General features: G+C 38.9%; 1 protein-coding gene and 1 pseudogene across 3 annotated transcripts in view; both read left to right on the top strand.

Annotated features, from left to right (window-relative positions):
• The window catches only part of LOC144986860 (uncharacterized), a 34705-nt gene extending 29616 nt beyond the window's left edge, over positions 1-5089 (top strand). For both annotated transcript variants that reach the window (XM_078935394.1, XM_078935398.1), the window contains exon 3: positions 101-5089. In XM_078935394.1, coding sequence (XP_078791520.1) covers positions 101-1410 — 1310 coding nt within the window. In that variant the 3' untranslated portion in view covers positions 1411-5089. The remainder of the gene's footprint in view (positions 1-100) is intronic.
• A 584-nt stretch (positions 5090-5673) lies between these two features.
• LOC144987193 (uncharacterized) lies at positions 5674-14540 on the top strand (annotated as a pseudogene). Its single transcript, XR_013651068.1, has 3 exons — positions 5674-7397; positions 7693-8112; positions 12651-14540. The product of XR_013651068.1 is annotated as an uncharacterized LOC144987193 (transcript).
• Positions 14541-20771: the final 6231 nt, after the last annotated feature.

Below are 20771 nucleotides of genomic sequence, written 5' to 3'. Positions count from 1 at the left end.
GTTCCTGACTGAGCAGATTTTGACTTTTATTGGTGTTTGTCAATACACAAACTAATTTAAAAGTATAAAAGGGCTTTTTCCTGTGTTTGTATTCTTGCAGGTCTCCCCCGGCATTGTATAACTGAAGAGGAAGATCTCTGCAACCAGCAGAGGAACTTTAGAGTGGAACAGAAGGAACAAGATCCTTCACTGATTAAAGAGGAACAGGAGAAACCAGAACCTCCACAGATTAAAGAGGAACCAGGGGAAGTCTTCATCAGTCAGGATGAAGAGCAGCTTGATCTGAAGGAGGAGACTGATACCTTGATGGAGATTCCTACTTATGAGGAAGATGAGAACAGTGAAGCAGATCTAAGCAATCAGCAGAGCTTAAATGTAACTGATAGTCAGGATGAAGAAGGAATCCAACATGAAGAATCAACATCAACTACAGATGAAGAGACAGACCCACAGAACAGAGATCAGAGGAAGAGGAGGAACAGAAGTTATGTCCAAAATGGGTCTGATGAAAGATATTGTGAATCTAAAAAATGTGGTAATAAGTTTAGTGGGCGGCCTCAGTTGAAATTTCACATGAAAACTCACACAGGAGAAAAGCCTTTTACTTGTAAAGAATGTAATAAAAGTTTTAGTCACAGATCTAGTCTCAAAACACACATAAGAACTCACACAGGAGACAAGCCTTTTACTTGTAAAGAATGTAAAAAAAGTTTTAGTCGGAGATCTAGTCTCAAAATACACATGAGAACTCACACAGGAGAAAAGCCTTTTACTTGTAAAGAATGTGATAAAAGTTTTATTAAATTATATAATCTCAAAATACACATGAGAACTCACACAGGAGAAAAGCCTTTTACTTGTAAAGAATGTGATGCAACTTTTAGTCGTATATGTACTCTCAAAACACACATAAGAACTCACACAGGAGAAAAGCCTTTTACTTGTAAAGAATGTAAAATAAGTTTTTATCAAATATCTACTCTCAAAACACACTTGAAAATTCATACAGGAGAAAAGCCTTTTACTTGTAAAGAATGTGATAAAAGTTTTAGTGAAAAATCAAAACTCAAAACACACATGAGAACTCACACAGGAGAAAAGCCTTTTACTTGTAAAGAATGTGATACAAGTTTTAGTGAAAAATCAAAACTCAAAAGACACATGAGAACTCACACAGGAGAAAAGCCTTTTACTTGTAAAGAATGTAAAATAAGTTTTCATCAAATATCTCATCTCAAATCACACATGAGAATCCACTCAGGAGAAAAGCCTTTTACTTGTAAAGAATGTGATAAAAGTTTTAGTCGTATATCTACTCTAAAAATACACATGAGAACTCACACAGGAGAAAAGCCTTTTACTTGTAAAGAATGTGATACAAGTTTTACTCAAAACTCAAAAGACACATGAGAACTCACACAGGAGAAAAGCCATTTTCTTGTAAAGAATGTGATAAAAGTTTTAATGATTCATCTAGTCTCAAAAAACACGAGAACTCACACAGGAGAAAAAGCCTTTCCCTTGCAATAAATGTGATGCCAGTTTTAGTCGAATACCTCTTCTAAAAACACACATGAAAACTCATACAGGTGAGAGATAGTTTTTATGGCTGATAAATGGCTCAGTCATAAATGTAATTTAGTAAAATACATTAGAACACACACAGGTGAGAAGCTTTTCTTTTGAAACGAAAACATTTATTTAGTAATTTAGAGAGAAATCTCAACTTCGCAAACAGAAAAACATAGAGCAGAAAACTTTTACTGTATATGGGAAAATATTATGTAAATGCCATTTAGACGTTTGTGTTTTTGTTTTTAAAAGAAAGAACTTTATTTTTTTATATACAAAAAAGGAAAATGTAGGGATATTTCAAGCCTTAGTTTAATTTAGTGAATTTATTGTATATGTTTAAATTAAACAATGTTCTTTGTCCAGGAAAAAAAAACAACAAATGTTTATGTCAAAAACATTTAGTGATCATGTTTAACCCTTGTGCTATCTTTGGCATTTTACCGTTGAGAGTTGGGTCATCTAGACCCACTAGACACTGCGCTGAACCTTTTTTCTTCAATGATTTGTGATCTTCACTGGTGTCCATGGATTACATGAAATCTTTCCACCTTTATCCACCTTTGTCATGGTAGGGAAACACCTCAATGTAAGGGTGGGGTCATCTAAGATAGCACAAGGGCTACAAAGTGTGTTGTGTCCTTCCTGCTAGCGACTGCTTTGGTATTGGAAGTGTAAATTATCTCAGTCAGACTGGAGGACTGATTGTATTTTGCACCTTCCCACGTTGCCAACATTGCCTAAATCTTTTTCAAAGACTATGATGTTACTGTTTGATCAAAGGGGAAAGTTCGCTGAGCTGAATCCAATGAATAAAATCTATGATCTGTTAAGAAAAGGAAGATGAAACACCAGGTCTAATGATAAAGACGACTTGAAGGAAGCTGCTGTTTGTTGGTTCTCTGCTGGTTCCATAGCTGGACTATGTTCCAAAAAAGCAAAGTATGAGACGTACCGGGGTAAGTTTAAGGGTAAATTAATTGATGTTCTACACTTTTGGTTCCAAATTTGCATGGAACTTTAAATATGAAGGACTGCATTCACTGTGAAACACTGATTTATTCAAAGACGTGAGCATAAAATGACTTTTAAGGAGAATAAATGTTTAAACTTTTAGACTAGATGGAGACTGAAGCATTTTTCTTTTGTAATATCTGTGAAAAATATCACATTTATCTAAAAATCAGAATCACACTTTAGAACAACAGTTCTATACAAACTGTTGACTTTTTTCACAAGTTTGTTCATAAAACACAATTAAACATAAAACAAAGAAGAGGCATGAAGGTCAGTCGTAGTAAGACAGAATACATGTGTCTGAACGAGAGGGATCAAGGTAGAAGCGTTAGGTTACAGGGGGCTGTGGTGAAGAAGGTGCAGGAGTTTAAGTACTTGGGGTCAACAGTTCAGTGTGATGGGGAGTGTGGAAAAGAGGTGAAGAGGCGAGTGCAGGCAGGTTGGAGCGGGTGGAGGAAAGTGTCAGGAGTGTTGTATGACAGAAGAGTGTCAGCAAGACTCAAAGGAAAGGTGTACAAGACAGTGGTGAGACCAGCTCTGCTCTATGGGTTAGAGACGGTAGCAGTGAGACAGAGACAAGAGGCTGAGATGGAGGTAGCGGAGATGAAGATGTTGAGGTTCTCCTTAGGAGTGACCAGGTTGGACAGGATAAGGAACGAGTACATCAGAGGGACGGCTCATGTTGCCTGTGTTAGCGACAAAGTCAGAGAAGCCAGACTGAGATGGTTTGGACATGTTCAGAGGAGGGACAGTGGATATATTGGTAGAAGGATGTTGGAGATGGAGCTGCCTGGCAGGAGGGCAAGAGGACGGCCAAAGAGGAGATACATGGATGTCTTAACAGAGGACATGAAGTTGGCTAATGTTAGGGTAGAAGATGTTCATGATAGAGTGAGGTGGAAAAGGATGATTCGCTGTGGCGACCCCTGATGGGAAAAGCCGAAAGAGAAAGAAGAAAGTTCATAAAACACAATTTGTGTGCAGTAAAGACAGCCGTTATAAAGCCTTATGTATCTTATAACATGTTTAATAGTATAAAATATAACCAGTGTGTTTGTGACTGAAAGATAGAATGAGATAATCTCCTCTCTGCTGTTTGGACACTTTGACCAGCAGAGGGCAGCAGAACTTTCAGCAACTCTGGATCTGATCCCACAAAAACAATCCATGGATGATCAGATTTCAGAAGATTTGAAGGATCAAAGACAAAGATGTTCTGAAGAGAAGATGTGAGAAGAAAGTCCAGAATGAATCCACTCTGACTTCTCCTCGTGTCTCTGAAGCTTGTGTCTTCATGTCTTCACCTCAGAGTTTCTTCTGGATTCCATGTGGATCAATAATATTGATCATGTTCTGTTGTCATTTTCCATCAGAACTTCAGGCTTTTCTCTGCTGATGATCTCTGAGCTGAACTTCTTGGAGGAATTCCTGAATCTGGGATTTGGAGCAAACAGTCAGAACAAAGGAGGTTTCCATTTCTTCTAAGCTCTGCCAGAAGAAAAGAGCTGAAGCTTGAAGCTGAAGCAGCATTTGCTCCGAGAATCTGTCCTCCAGACCAACAAGTCCCACCACAGCCTTGAAGACGTTTCCAGAAGCAGCAGCAGACTGTGTTCCCATGACGACGCTGAAGTCAGCTGCTGCTCTGCAGGAGAAAGTCTGCAGCTCCTCTGTCAGGAAGCTCTTTCAAGCTCGTGCACATCTGTCAGTGCAGCAGCAGAAAGCCTGTTTCCCTGCAGGAAGTCTGAGACTTTTCAAAGTAAGAGCCTCATGTTGGCAGAGATGGGTTGGATTCTTTGATGCTACAGTGTCTTTTGGATTCAGGATGAGTTCATGCAGATCTAGAAATCCCACCATGATGATCATCCTTGAGGAATTTCAAAATGAAAGACTTACAAACACCACAATCACTGCTGGATGATAAATACATTTACTCTTTATTTTCTGTCAATAAATAATATTTATCAATAAATCCTTGATTGTAAATGATGGATCTAAAGTTGAAAAGAAGTCAAAGTGCTGACTCAGCACAGATCAAAGGAGACACAGATGATTTCCTGGAATGAAGAAAACATCAAACATCATGATGTGATCTGGAACTGAGCTGTTCTTCAGAAGATCCTCACAAACATGGAAACTGTTGCTGCAACACGTGAAGGTTTGGCTCTGTTGCTAGTGAGATCTGATGGATCAGAACCAGACTTCTGTCAGCTGGAACTGGGGCTTCTTCCAGACCATGTGGCCTAATGGACAAGGCGTCTGAGTCCGGATCAAAAGATTGAGGGTTCAAGTCCCTTCATGGTTGGATTTAGATAATGTTCTTTTCCAGAGAACTTGGCATTTAGCAGTCAGGGGGAGAGAGGAACTTCCTGACAGGAAACATAGTCAATTGTCTGACATCCAGGATTCATTTCTTTCTTTGTTGTCCTTTCAGACTCACTGGAATCCAGCTGCTATGGTAGAGTGTCCTTGTTGAAGCTTCATGTCTTGTTTGTCTCTTTCATGTTGGTTGATCTCTATGGTTTTCTCTGTGTGGTCAGAAGGTGACGATAAAGGAAACATCCAGTTTCTGCACACGTTACTTTTAGGCTAATGCTAAGTAAACAGAGAAAACATCTCTGATCTGATTGGACCAAAGCATGTTAGTGAAGTCCACAGTGGTCCCTGCTGTGAAGATCTGTTTTTCTGTTTGTGGATGAAGAGAACAAACGTAGCAGTTCTGCTGTTCCTGAAGTTCCAACATCAGGTTCATAGAGACCAACAGAGACCAGATCTGTGTTCCTCCAGGTTCAGGGCTGGGGTCGTATAGAGGTCAGTACTCTGCGTTGTGGCCGCAGGAACCCCGGTTCAAATGCGGGTCACAGCAATATGTTCAGACCAGGAGTCTCACTGATGCAGACTGATTGATAGAATGACTCATGAGGTCATTTGGGTTCATCTGCTGCTGATTACCTGGATCAGGTGTGTTTACCCAAGAAGGAGCTTTAATGGTAGGTTAGATCAGGGGGGGGCAATTATTTTAACTCGGGGGGGGGGCACATTGGGTTCTAGAATTTAATAGAAGGGCCGGACCAGGAGTAGATGCATGGAGTGAGAATGATAACATGGAATGTTGATGAAAACATTTGGATTGAAAATTATATATTTTAAAACAGAATATTCTAGATGTTTAGTTTTCAAATAATATAATTATAAACTCTTGTTCCAAATCTAGATCTCTTTTTTATTGTGAAGCCCTTTGGGACCTTGAGGGAGATGTAAAGTTCTATATGAATACAGATTCATTCATTCATGATCCTTTTAATAAAATAAATAACATTATTTATGAAATAAAGCAATGACCAAATAACACTATGATTTTCAAAGACAAAAATTCTGGAAAAATATACATTAAAAAAAAAAAAAAATAAATCATCGGACTTGAACCCTCAACCTTCTGATCCCTGAGGCCACATGGTCTGAGAGAACATCCAGGTCCAGCTGCAGGTGGAGGACAGCATCATCCAGCCGTCACAGACTGGGGGCGGAGCCTGGAGATGACTGCTGAAGGTCAGAGGGCGGAGCTTCATCAGGATGAAGGTGCTGCTTGGATTCTGCTTTGATGTCCGTCTGTTCTCAGTCCCTTCATGGCTGCTGCTCAGAGCTGTTTCTGGATGTTTCTGGAGAATTCATGTCTTTACTGATCCAAATGTGGGATTTCTGTTTTACTTTGGACTTTTCTTTATTTCAGGCTTTTAGCTTTTGGAACTTTCTTTGTTTCTATGCTTTAACTTCCAAACGGGTTTATCTAAGACAATCTGATTGTTTTTCATTTGACTTTCTAGGGACTTTCTGTTTCATCTTTGAGGATTTGGACTTTTGAAAGACTTTTAGCTGCAGTTTCATCCTTTGAACCAGATGGATCTGAATCTAGAGTCAAAGATTCTAAGGAAATCATGGATTCACAGACATTTGATTGAATTTCTGATCGAATCATTTCACACACAAACAAACGTGAAGTTGAGCTCCTTTTTACTGAGAAAATGCAATCAAATGTGTGATAATGGTCAATGTAAATGTTTAGATAAAGGCTGTAGGGGATTCAGGGATTGTGGAGCGGTTGTTGTTTCCTTCTGGGTTAAAGTGCAGTTTTGTGTAACCTCCCAAAGAGGAGAAACCCAAAAAAGAAAGGAAAGCAAAGAGACAGCTGGAAGCCATCATGATCTTCCTTTCAAACAGGAAGTTCTTTGTCATTTCATGCACTAGTTTCATTTAGCTCTAGTTGTTGAACATTCTAGAAACTCCTAAAAACATTTTCTGTCCACCTTGAAACCATATGGGGCTGACTTGGCCTTGCTCGCTGGGATACGGCCAACATCCAGAAATCTACCAACAGACATTTTTAGCTCTAGTTGTTGAACATTCTATGTTTTGAAGAGGCAGCCTCTTCTAAAAGAAACTAGCAGGAGCCCCAGCGCTGGTCTTTGCTTGGATTTGTTTTAGACTTGTTCAGAGTCAAATGCATGTTTTAAGGGGAGGAGGATTATTTTGTTGTTGCTGTTTTTGTTCCTATTCTTACAATCCACTATATGTCCTGTGTTGAATTCTACTATTAAAATGTGGGAAACAAATGTTTATCAAATCCAAATCAATCCAAAAGCCTGGAGACTGGATGGCCGTGGTCCTCCCTTTGATCTGGACACTGGTTGCCATGGCTACCTGCACACTCACCAAGCTGGAACTTAGAAGAAGAAAAAGAGACCAAAATGATTGTCGTCAGCGCAGACTGCTGGATGTCATCTGGAAACCACAGCTGCAGCTACACCACATAGGTATGTGACCTTCATCAAAGAAACAGAGAAGCCCTTTGAGCTTCATGCTTTTCTTTTTTTCTGCTTTGTGTATGAATTGCGCTAAACAAATAAAATTGCCTGGTCTTACTCTCACTAGTACAATTCACCAAAAAGTTACTTAAGTAAATGTAACGCGTTAATAACCACCTCTGCATATATATTCATTTCCATCAGTCTCTTCCGGTCCTTCAGACTCCTCAGACATGATGCTTGAAAAAACCCAAAAGTCCTGGAAACATACAAAACGCTCCTTGTTGTGTTTGTGTCCCTGCAGTTCTCCCCCAGCATTGGATGACTGAAGATCAAGATTTCTGCAACCAGCAGAGGAAGTTCAGAGTGGAACAGGAGGAACCAGAACCTCCACAGATTCAAGAGAAACAGGAGGAACCAGAACCGCCACAGATAAAACAGGAACCAGGGGAACTCTGCATCAGTGATGAAGAGCAGCTTGATCTGAAGCAGGAGACTGATACCTTGATGGAGATTCCTACTTATCAGGAAGATGAGAACAGTGAAGCAGATCTAAACAATCAGCAGAGCTTTAACGTAACTGATGGTCAGGATGAAGAAGGAAACCAACATGAAGAATCAACATCAACTACAGATGAAGAGACAGACCCACAGAACAGAGATCAGAGGAAGAGGAGGGACAGAAGTCATGTCCAAAGTGTGGACAGCTCTCACATGTCAGCAGGTCAGTGTGTCTCTGATCTTCATCTCCACACTATCGGTATGTTCACTTCAACAACGGTTCTATCTTGAGCTTCAAGCTCTCCAAACATGCAGTCCATCAACAGCGTGTCCTGGAAGAGTCTCTTCTGTCCCTTCCTGTTGAAAAGACAGAAGACATTGTTGGTCAGTGCAGCCGACAACATTCTTCAAATCACATGATCTTAGTTAGTCCCTCCAGCTAACGACAAACAGGAAACCTTAACAGATCAAAGAGAAAATTGTTAGCAGATAAAAAAAGTACAATCTGTTTTGTCGTCTGTGATTCTAAGTTTGTAGTTCAGTTCTTTTCAGCAGATTTCTCTGTCAAACCCAAAATCCCATATAAACCTCTTTGATGTCTCCATGTCTCCAATTCCAGACATTCAGACAGATTCTATTTCCAAAACTACATTTCAAGCTAAAACCCAAAGACAGGGTCCTGCTCATGGATCTGCAGACAGAAAAGATTCAAACCTGAACACATCAGTGAAACACTGCTTAGTGTCAGAATTGTTCTCCATCTTTTCTGGACTGATTCTTCCTCCAGTGCAGCTTCATCTTCATCAAACTGCTCCTCATTGGTAGGTGGAAACACAACAGGGAGGTTTTTCTGTGTCCAGTTCAGCTCCATGAATGTTCAGGCTGTTTAATGTCAGTGATTTCAGTTTAGAAAAACTGCATCTCTGCTGAGATTTGCTTCACTTCCATAAGAACCTCAGCAGCATCAGGATCATTTTGTTGATGGTTTGTTTGTGGAATGACATTTCATACTCATAGCTTCAGTGGAGATCAAGAGTCTGGAACCTTTAACACTAAAAGAACCATTTGATCCAGTTTCTTCCAGACCAAAACCCAACAAGAGCAACAAAGTTCCACTTCACTGCTTAACAATATACTTTATATTTCTGTTTTTCTGGCTGTTAAGAAAATCATTTATAAAATGTAGCTTTTAAAAATGTCAAAAAAACGAATTATGACAGTTTTATTATAGCTGTCATGAGATGAATTGTTTGTCTTATAAAATACTCAACATGGGTTTGAACACTTAAATGCAAAACCTTGATATACTTTGTGCAGAGACCTATGCAGAGAAGATGATGAAGCAACAGGAGTCGCGGTCAGCAGAAAGTGTTTGTGTACTTCTGTTGTGACATCGTTGTAGAATCTCACACGCTGGTTCTTTAATAGAATTTCCTTTTTGAGTCTTTCTGCTTTGCACACGAGTTCCTTTTGATTGAAGTTATGAAACCTCATGATCATCGTTCTTGGTGGCGGGTCTGCACTCCTTCTCCGTCCAACCCGATGTGTTCTTTCTATGGTTTGGGGCTGCCGAAGTTGAGCGATATCCAGTGCTTCAGGCAGACAGCTTTCCAAAAACACACATGCGTTGGAGCCTTCTGCACCTTCAAGTAGATTAACAAGTCGGAGATTATTCATCCTTTATCTTGTTTCCAAGTCGATTATTTTCTCCTCCAAAAACTTATTTTTCACCAGCTGCATTACTTCAGCTTTCATGCTTGTTTGAACATCCTCCACAGAGGAGAGACGCACCTCTGCCTAGTCCATCCACCCCATGCATTCACTCACTTGGCTTTCATAACACCATCAAACCTTCCAGAAAATTCGGACCTCAGTCCCCGTATTTCCATCACTATTTCTTCTTTAAAAGCAAAAGGTTGGTGGTTGCTTATCTGGTGTTGAATCGAGTCACCCGGTTTATTTCCTCCAGCAGCGGCCGCCATTCCTCTGGTCACCGCAGCAGATTCCTCCTCACGCGTGGAGTTATCTGTTACGCTAGCATTAGCGGCTAGCTTTTCCGTACTTTGCGGCCTGAAGTCCGTTAATTTGCATCGCGTGGATGGCTTCAGCCTGTCCTTACCTCTCTTTCCAGTGCCGGGCATTTTCACAGATTTATCTTGCTTTTTGGAGCAACATACATTACTTGTGTAATGTACGACAGCAGCTACTCTCCGTTCCAAACAGCTGCTGTCGCCAAACTCCAATAGACCTTTATAGAAAAATAGGCAGCTGTTACTCAGTCATTCTAAATAGATAGAATTACCATTCTTGCTGTGAAACATTTTTCCTAATATCTTGTTGCTAATCATAGTTTTTATCATAATTTTTTTTTTATTGTCAGTTATTCAAGTTGTAAACTGACCAATCAGATGCCTCAGTAAAAGGGGTGGTGCCCGCTGGCCCCACCTCGAATGTTTGATTGACAGCTTCTTCTGAGCAGCTTTCAGTGATGGGGGGCGTGGACTTTGAACTAGCTTATCATGATTGGCAACTGGTTGTTCTGAAAACGAGATTCAGACCGCCTGACTAACCAATGTTGCCTGGCTCAAATGGTGATTAGATTTGTTGTTGTTATTATTTGCGTTTACACGGACAAAAGTAATCGGAAAGAATGCCTGATCGGAAGAAAAACACGTCATGTAAACACGCCGTTCGGAATATTCTGCCCAGATCATACTCATTCGGATCAAAATTTCTTTCCGATGGAGATAGGGGCGTTATGCCGATTGTTGATCCAATCGTGTTGCATGTAAACAGTTCATTGCAATCCTGTGTCACTACTGCTCTAGTTTACGTCACGCATAGACTGTGCAGTGCTCCAAATTTGGGGCACATACAGGACCGACCAGCTGCTCCGCGAGACCGAACTATGTCTCCGAGCAGAGCAGTCGGAGTGATAGCTCTGTGTTTGCGGACAAGCTGCTGTTATTCACACATATTTACGTGCAGCCAAGATGCAGATTTCAGCATTTCCCACATGGATTTTATGTTTTTTTAACAAGGCTGCACACGGAGCAAACGACAAACAGGTAGAAAGGCGGGCCTTAGACTCACTGCTTATGGTTCCAGACCCACAACAAACTAACAGCTGCTTACTAAAACTTAATAATAATTAATAACTACATTATTATAATATTATTATAATATAATTAATATAATTTATTGGCTTTACTGGATTTAAAGAAAAATAAATGAATAGAAAGGAGTCTGCATCATAGTGAATTTGTTTCCATCATCTCACTTAACTTAACTTAACTGTGGGTGTTTGACAGACAGAAAAGTCTGTTCAAGGTTGTGGAAATGGACAAAAGATCAAAGGAAATATCACGCTCATAAAGAATAAAAATAATTAAATAAATATCCTGTTTGGAACATTCTCATCTATAAAGTAAAATGTTTTGTTAAAAAACAATGCTGTTGCATAATGAGTAAATAAAACACTTTATGTTCTTAATTTGTTGTTTGTTTATTTATTTATTTTTCATCCTAAAAAGTATCGATAAGAGTACCGTTAATATACCGGATCGATAAGCAATATCAATAAGAGTAGTAGTACCGTTAAAACCTTAACGATACCCATCCCTATTAGTCAGTACAGACAGTTTGGTGAAAATAGCTTCAGTATCTTCAGAGCTATTTAGCACCTTTTATTATGAGTCATTTCTCTAATAAAATGTAATAAAATATATACATATATACAATAAATATTGACTTTCTCACAAAGTATTGATTGTAGCATGAATATGCTGACGAGTCTTCATTACCATATAAATGTAGATTTTTTTTTTGAGAGATTATTGATTTTTACAGAATGGTCTTTATTGCACTTTGTTGACAACGGTCCCTTGGCAGCCGTCTCCCTGCTGTGTCTCCATTTACACCTCAAGAGATCACTTCTCATTAAAAGTCAGGGGAAAAAAACATTTTTTTCTCTGGAAATGTATTTGTGTTGTGCTGAAATTAAGCATCAGAGACTGTGTCAAACATGTACTATAGATGCCTGCATCGTCAATAATGACAAAAATCTAAAACATTGTATTTGTTTTCAGACTGTTTTCCTATTTATAATTTCATATAAAAACTAATTGCCTGGAGACAGAATCGGGTTAAAAGTACATTTTCTTTTAATCTCACTGTCCACTTTCTAGTAAATCTGTCCTATTTATCTCAGCATGATTTAAATTGAGTTATATATAAGTTATATAACATTAAAGACCTGTTTGTACCATTTATGAATTACTTATCTGCAATTTCATTGCAGATAAGTAATTCCGATATGTTCAAAAAATAAAGAAAATCACCATATTTAATTAAGCAAATGTGATTTAAGTGACTTTTTTGTTTTGTTTTATTTTCTGTATTTTTAAACTATGCATTTCAAACTTTCTGTAACGAGTTTGATAAATATGTGTAAATTCTTTATTGCTTTGAGTACAATGCTTGAAATAAATCAATAAATCAAAAACCAATCAATCAAAAATATTATTTTCTATCTAACTGGTTCAGACTACAAGTTATTGACTTGTAGTCTCCTTATAGGGGGCAGGTGTTAGAGGACAGTTTTATACTGTTGTGCTAAAGAAAAACAAGAAACTTATTTTAACACATTAAAAGTTATTTATTGTGCATATTCTGAATGATTCTATTTAAAATTGTTTTGGTACTTAACAATACATAAAGTCACCATAACATATAAAAGGGCCTGTTCTTGTGTCCCTGCAGCCCTCCCCCAGTGTTGGATGACTGAAGAGGAAGATCTCTGCATCCAGCAGAGGAACGTCAGAGTGGAACATGAAGAACCAGAAGCTCCACAGACCAAAGAGGAGCAGGAGGAACAAGAACCTCCACAGTTTAAAGAGGAACAGGAGGAACAAGAACCTCTACAGATGAAAGAGGAACCAGGGGAACTCTGCATCAGTCAGATTGAAGATCAGCTTTATCTGAGGCAGGAGACTGATACCTTGATGGAGATTCCTACTTGTGAGGAAGATGAGAACAATGAACCAGGTCTAAACAATCAGCAGAACGTTAATGTAACTGATAGTCAGGATGAAGAGGGAAACCAACATGAAGAATCAACATCAACTACAGATGAAGAGACAGAGCCACAGAACAGAGATCAGAGGAAGAGAAGAGACACAAGTCATGTCCAAAGTGTGGACAGCTCTCACATGTCAGCAGGTCAGTGTGACTCTGATGTTAGAAAAAATCCCAAGAAGGCAAATCTTGGTAAGAAATACAAACAATCTCCAAAAGAAGAGAAACTTTCCTCTATCAGGTCTGGTAAAAACTCAAGAATAATTACTAACCCGTCTGACTACATGGAAACTGGGTCTGTTGAAAGATGTTATATTTGTAAAGAATGTGATAAAAGCTTTTGCAACAAATCTATGTTCAGAATTCACGCAAGAATCCATGCAAAAGATAAGCCTTTTTCTTGTCAAGAATGTAGTAAGCGTTTTAATCAAATATGTAATCTCAAATCACACATGAGAATTCACACAGGAGAAAAGCCTTTTTCTTGTAAAGAATGTGATACAAGTTTTCGTCATGCGGCAAGTCTTAAAACACACATGATAACTCACACAGGACATAAGCCTTTTTCTTGTCAAGAATGTAGTAAGAGTTTTAATCAAATGTCTAGTCTCAAAATACACATGAGAACTCACACAGGAGAAATGCCATTTTCTTGTAAAGAATGTAGTAAGAGTTTTAATCAAATATCTAATCTATAATCACACATCAGAGTTCACACAGGAGAAAAGCCTTTTTCTTGTAATGAATGTGATACAAGTTTTCGTCATGCGGCTAGTCTTAAAACACACATGATAACTCACACAGGACATAAGCCTTTTTCTTGTCAAGAATGTAGTAAGAGTTTTAATCAAATGTCTAGTCTCAAAATACACATGAGAACTCACACAGGAGAAAAGCCTTTTTCTTGTAATGAATGTGATACAAGTTTTCGTCATGCGGCTAGTCTTAAAATACACATGAAAACTCACACAGGAGAAAAGCCTTTTTCTTGTCAAGAATGTGATTCAAGTTTTAGTTGCAGATCCAGTCTTCAGACACACATGAAAACTCACAAGACTTTCTCTTCACAAAAAATGTAATAAAGGAGTTAGTGTAAATTCTAAATTCTAAATTTTTCTGATAAGAGGTCGACACCTCAACCTCTGCACCACCGTCAAAGACTTTATTTTACAGGAGGGAAAAATCTGATGGCCTCCATACCATATTGATGAAGTAACTTCATTAGAGGGAGTTACAAGTGAGTATTTCATGTGTAGAAAGGAGGTTTTTCTACTAATTTATTGTTATAATATGATATTCTTACTTTCTAGGAATTCCTTTTAGGTTTTCATCTTTACATAAAGAGCAAAAAAAGTAATGGATCAATACATTTGAATCTTTGTGTAGTGATATTAGACAAAGAGTTTTATTGCTGACAAAATATGTACAACTTTTTTAAATGAGTTGTTTGTTTTGAGTCATTAGAGCTAATTTTTGAATGTCTTCATTATGGTTAAAATGTTTTTTTTATACATCTTTAATTTTAACACTTAATGTGATCAGTGAACATTTAATAAATATATATATAAACACAAAGTAGTGACTGCAGCATGTACTTTGTTAGGTCAAGTAATAGGGATGTAATGGTACACGTAGTTGTACCAAAACGTTTCGATATGGCACTTTCGGTTCGGTTCACCTTTGTACCGTTTTCGTTTTTTTAAATGTCATTTCTTTTTTTGTTTTTGTCCCCCCAATGTATTAACTTTGCGCCGAGACGGAACTAATGTTAACCGCTAGTTTTCGCACTGCATGGTGGCGCAGTGGTTAGCGCTCTTGCCTTTCAGCAAGAAGACCCCGGTTCAAGTCCTGGCTGGCGGACATGAAAAACAACATCAAAGGGGGACTTTTCTGTGTGGAGTTTGCATGTTCTCCCTGTGTGTGCGTGGGTTCTCTCCAGGATCTCCGGCTTCCTCCCACTGTCCAAAAATATGCATCATAGGTTGATTGGCAACTCTAAATTGTCCCTAGGTGTTAGTGTGAGAGTGAATGGGTGTGTGATTGTGGACATTCTATCCTGCGACAGCCTGGCGACTTGTCCAGGGAATCCCCTGCCTTCCCCCACAAGTGGCCGGGATAGGCTCCGGCAGGCCGGTGACCCCGAAAGGGACAAAAACGTAACAGAAAATGAATAAATGAATAATGAGCATGTCAACTATAGCACTATGGGTAATGCAGACGTGAGACCAGAACTTGAGGACCCACCCATCTCCTTACGCTCTCCTGTGTGGGAACACTTGATTTGTTATGAGCATCCATGAAGGGAAAAGACAGTTGGATAAGTCAAACACAGCATATGCCACTGTAAAACATCTAATCTGCTAACGCACTTAAAATGGCATCACCGGATTGTCTGTAATAGACCTTTTTCACACTTCTGCATTTTTCGACCGGAAATACGTCACTGACGTGTAAAACAACTTCCTGTTAGCATAGCAGCAGATATGAAGAATGGCAGAGTCGAAGAGTTGCAGTTTCTGTTGTGTTCCAGGCTGTTCGTCTTCCAACCAAAAACAGCCTTACCTTTCATTTCATTCTTTTCCTGTGGATCCAAACCTGAAACCCAAATAGATACAGGCAATCCGAAGAGAGGAAGGGCATAGTTTTAATGTAAACACAGGTAGCACAGTCTGCTGCCGGCACTTGCCACTTCGCTCCGGATTGTGGTGCGGCTGCGTCGTTCGTTGCCTGAGCGATTGGTGTTGCCCCGAGTATTTTCTCGTGGAACAACTTTACTGCTCCTCTGAGAAGGGAGTCAGTATATGACAGAACCTCAAACGTCAGGCTTTGCAGCTATGCTGTGAAGATGGCGACATGGTGGCTAAGCTAAGGCAGTAAAGATGGATCACGACTACGTGACACACCCACCTTCAGGTAAGGTTGTTCATAATGTGTTTAGTTAATACTAGTCAACTATGTGTACCATTATTGGATAAATGCATTTCTACCTGAACAAATGAATGTTTAGAATAAAAGCTATTCATGCTCTCACCTATTTTAATTACATGTATTTAATCACTTTTGAGTATTTTGTCATTTTGTATTTTCCTTAACAAAAATAAATGAAAAGTATTTGTAATTAAATACTTAACATACTTTTCAAAACATGATTACTGTGTTGTGTTGAAAGGTAGCAAAAATATGTTTAGACTGGTTTTTAATTTCTTTATCTTTACAGGTGCTCTGGATGAAGCTTTGGATTACATCCATGACTAAGAAACCAAGTTCCTTTGCTGGAGCCAGGAGACGATGTCATGGCAGACAAAGAGTTCCTCGTTCGAGACCTCCTTACTGACATTGGATGTAAACTCATCATTCCACCTTTTAAGCGTTCAGCTCCATCAGCAAGGAGGAAACGGATCAAACGCAGCCATTGCCCGCCTCAGAATTATAGTGGAAAGAGTGATCAGTTGGATAAAGTCTTTTCACATCAGGGACTCTCCCTTGCCGCTCACACTGATGGGCAGTGTGTATCAGATCTGGCTAAACTGCCGTGTTTTGGCAAATGATCATGGACTTTTTTGTTTTGAAGAGTGAATTGTTTGGTATGTAAATAATGTATAATGTGCAAATAGTATGGAAAAATTTAGTGTTTCCACATATTCTTAAAATCTAATTAAATATAATTGTTATATTCTTAATATTTTTCTGTTGAAATGTGACTTTGACTTTGGCTAAAGCTAGCTGAAGCTTACCTTGGTAATGGTGAATAAACTCTTCGTGGACAAATTTATATCCCTTGTCCAATTTGAATGCATTTTCACACTCTTCATCACATCGGCGCTGGTGAACTTCGGAACACAACTCAGGCTCTTCGAAAACACTCTAGGCTCTGCCATTCCTCCACCAGCGAAGCACAAACCGGAACTAGGTTTACACGTTGATGACGTATTTCCGTTTTTTGCGAAAAAGGTCTATTAGTAATGACTGAACTGTTTGGCATAGTCTTTCAGATGCCGGTGGAAAATAAGTCTGCTATTTTGGAGGAGATAAAGGTAAAGTTTACCAAATACAGAGCAACAGGATGCATCCCTCTTGATGCTAACCCTCTTGAATTGGGAAGAACCAATGAGACCAGCTATAAACATATTGCAAAATTGGCAAAGAGGCATCTCTCCATTTCTGCAACCTCTGTCCCAAGAGAGAGTTTTTTTTTTTCAACTGCTGGCTGGGGACATCGTTACCGCTAAAAGATCTCTCCTCGTTCCTTAAAATGTTGACAAACTAATCTGAAAAACTGAATACTAAACTGAAACTTAACTCAGCAAAATCAAAGATAGGACAAAAGCGAGATGACACACAATGCATACAAAAACATTCATTTTGCAAAAGCAAAAAACATTTTTGAAAGCGAAAAAAAGTGTGCAGAATAAAAAATTAGACAAAAGCAAATATTTAATATTTTCACTTGCAACTTAGAAAGTTTTGTGTGCAACGTGGTGGCAGAAATATCAGTCCATATTTCTCAAGGTTTTTTCCATCTGCGACGACACGGTGAGATGAGAGGACATCAGTGTGCTTCTGGAACACATACAGAAATAGGAACTTGGCACGAATCGACACTGAAGGAGGATTCTAAAAAATTTCAAACGGAGTTGTGTTTAAAGAGATATCCTGGTGAGTTGAAGATTGTTTTTCAGTTTTTTTAATAAGCTAACCACAAGTTGGATGAGTTAGCAAGCTAACGAGCTAGCATGCTAGTGCATGATGAAGAAAAGAGGAGAAAGGTTGCTTATATGTTTCTGTAATTACTTTATTATTGAGGTGAAATACGATCTTTCAGCCTATTGATATACGATCATTGTGTTTTACAGTGCTGGTAGTCCTGTTCATTTTCTCTCCTTTTTGATTTGCAATGTCTAAGATGGCTGTATCACAATCCTTTTAAATATTGCAGAGTGTAGTAAAAATGCACTTGGGAACAATGTTGTGTTGCTCTGAAATGCAGAGTAATGTTGGATTTTAAGTTTTCTAACCAAATAAAGTCTAAAGCTTACTGACATAAGTTCTGAAATAAAAACACCTGTGCTTTGACACAGGGGCTTTATCTCTAGTGTTTACATTCTTTTTGTTCCAGTAACTATTCAAGAGTTGACACAATCCCAGCAGAATCTTATGTGGAGAAAGCAGCCTCACACTGAGATGCAGCGCTGCACAGTAGGGACGTGATTACGTAATCACCTTGAATCAGCTGATTCTGCAGCGCAGAAAAGAGGCTTTGTTACAGTATATCAGGATGACCCAAATGCAGGACCAGACTCCAACGTTGAGGAAAGATCCAGAACTTTTTTTTTTCAAACTTTATTTTTCAGCTTTTTCATTCACAGTATCCTGTTACAGTGTTGTTGGGCTTATATTTATAGATATAGGCTCGGAACAAAAACAAAAGCAAAAAAATGTGTTACACATAAACAGGTAACAGGTAGAAAGTAGAATATAACTAGGAAATAAGCAAGAACAGACAAAAAGAAAACCAAAACAAACAAAAAATAAATTAAAAATACCAAACCACCCAACCCACCCTAGGCTCTAAAAACAGATGAAGGAACACTAAGAGAAACAAAAGAGATGATTGATAACAGTCTCAATTTCCCACATGCAAGTCCTCTAACGTCAAAAGTAAATGTTTTCACATATTCAATAAGGGGGTGCCACGTCACCAAAAATTTTTGTTGTGTTGATTTTACCCGATCCAGAACTCTTTTCATAAAAAACACCACATTTGGTGGTTAAAACTCCACTAAAAATATCAGGAGGTATTCCAGGAAGCATGTTTAAACTAGCCTGACTTTAACCCTGAACTCTGGCTGAAATCCACCTGAACTTGCTTACTCTGGGTATGTCGGCTCCAAAAGACCGGATATGAGTTAGTGTACGCTGGACTTGGTAACTCTGGGTTAATGCACGTGCACAGCAAGTACATAAAGACATTCTCAATGGATCACTGATTTCTGGAGTCACCATGGAAACGTGTGGAGAAAAAAAGAGAGCGCTGTACTTCAGTGAGACAGAGTCTAAGGTAGTTTGGTAAAGTTAAATAGATCTTCACAGATTCATGTTCTCTTTTGAAACTTGAAAGTTTTTGCTTTAATTGTCAGTTTAGAAGAAGATGAATGAATAATCATCTAAAGAAATGTTGCATTATGGTCCTTTAGTGCATCTGTTATATTGAACGTTTGATAGGAAATAATCACTTAAATCTAAACAACCTGCTGATAACACATTTCTCTGATGAGCCACAGAGCGTTCACATTTGACAAATACAGATATTTGGTTTATATGGTGATTAATATCATTATGGTCTGCTATGAAATCTCTATATATAAAAAGTGCTATGTTGCCCCAGATCAGTCAGTTATTTCTCAATAGAAGTCTATGTGATGTTAGTTTATGAAGCAAGAAGGTACTTCCTGTTTGAAATGCCAGGGGGGCGGGGCCAAGCTGTCCAGGTGTCTCTACAGTCAAAGGTCAGATTAGGAGTCCACAACCTTCAACACTAAAGGAGCCATTCTGGTTTGTTTGTCTCTGACCAAACCCAGTAGGAGCAGCAGAGCAGAAAAACAGCAGACTGCTTTCTATTTCTGTTGATGTTACAATGAGGATTTGGATCCATATGTGGTTTATAATAATAAAACATTAAAATGTAAAGAGAAAAAAGCATCTTTTTCTAACTATAAAACTGATTTTTGCATTTAACAAAGGATGATATGAGTTCCTTTCAAAATAAAACACTGTTCAACATGGGATCATCCTGATGCAGCAAATGTTCTCTGATGGATGAAAAATGTCAACAAGTCAAAAATGACATTTTCTATCAGTAGAGCTTTAAGTCTACTGTGGTTAACCGTCATCCTTTTTCCTACTTCCTGCTGCTGTTAAGCTGGATAGAAACAGGACTTCATTGTTTCAGGATCCAATCAAAATTCTATCAAGTTTCAAAGTTTCAGTACCAATCAAGATTTTCTAGCATTTATTGGATTTTTCTGTCTTTCTTTCTCATTTTAGTGGCAGAAATATCTCTTCATAGTTCCGGAGTCTGTCTTAAATTAAATAACGTCTGACTGTTTCTGCTAAAACACAACATTTGTTGATAACATGAAGAACTTTGGACTTTGTCTCTTTCATGATCTTTGACTGACAGCTAAACCAATAAATGTTTCTGAGTTGCAGTAAAGTCTTCAGTGAAATCCCAGACTGTGCTGGACTCTGATCCTGAAATCCTCCTGATGACAAAACCTTTGAAAGTTCAGAGTCTGGAAGGGAAACAAGCTGTGAGGAAACCTTCAGTGCAGAAAGAACTGCAGCTTCTTCAACTTGAACTCTGCAGCCAAATGAGCAGGAAGGATCTGGATGAATGTAGCTTCTGCTGTTCCATCTGTCTGGATCTGCTGAAGGATCCGCTGACTATTCCCTGTGGACACAGCTACTGCAGGAAGTGTCTTCAAGGACTGTGGGATGCAGAGGAGAACGTCCACAGCTGTCCTCAGTGCAGGAAGACCTTCACACCGAGGCCTGTTCTGGGGAAAAATGTCATGTCAGCAGCTTTAGTGGAGCAGCTGAAGAAGAGCGGACTCCAAGCTGCTGCTGCTGGTCTCTGCTCTGCTGGACCTGAAGATGTGGTCTGTGACGTCTGCACTGGAAGAAAACTGAAAGCCATCAAGTCCTGCTTGATCTGTCCAGCCTCTTCCTGTGAGGAAGACCTTCAGCCTCATTTGAAAGCAGCTGCATTGAAGAAACACAGACTGGAACCCTCCAAGAACCTGCAGG

The sequence above is a fragment of the Oryzias latipes genome, chromosome 2 (assembly GCF_053564925.1).
Source record: "Oryzias latipes strain Hd-rR chromosome 2, Olatipes_Hd-rR_3.1".
NCBI lineage: Eukaryota > Metazoa > Chordata > Actinopteri > Beloniformes > Adrianichthyidae > Oryzias > Oryzias latipes.
Note: the sequence above shows the minus strand (reverse complement) of the source record. Positions and strands in the feature narration are given on the sequence as shown.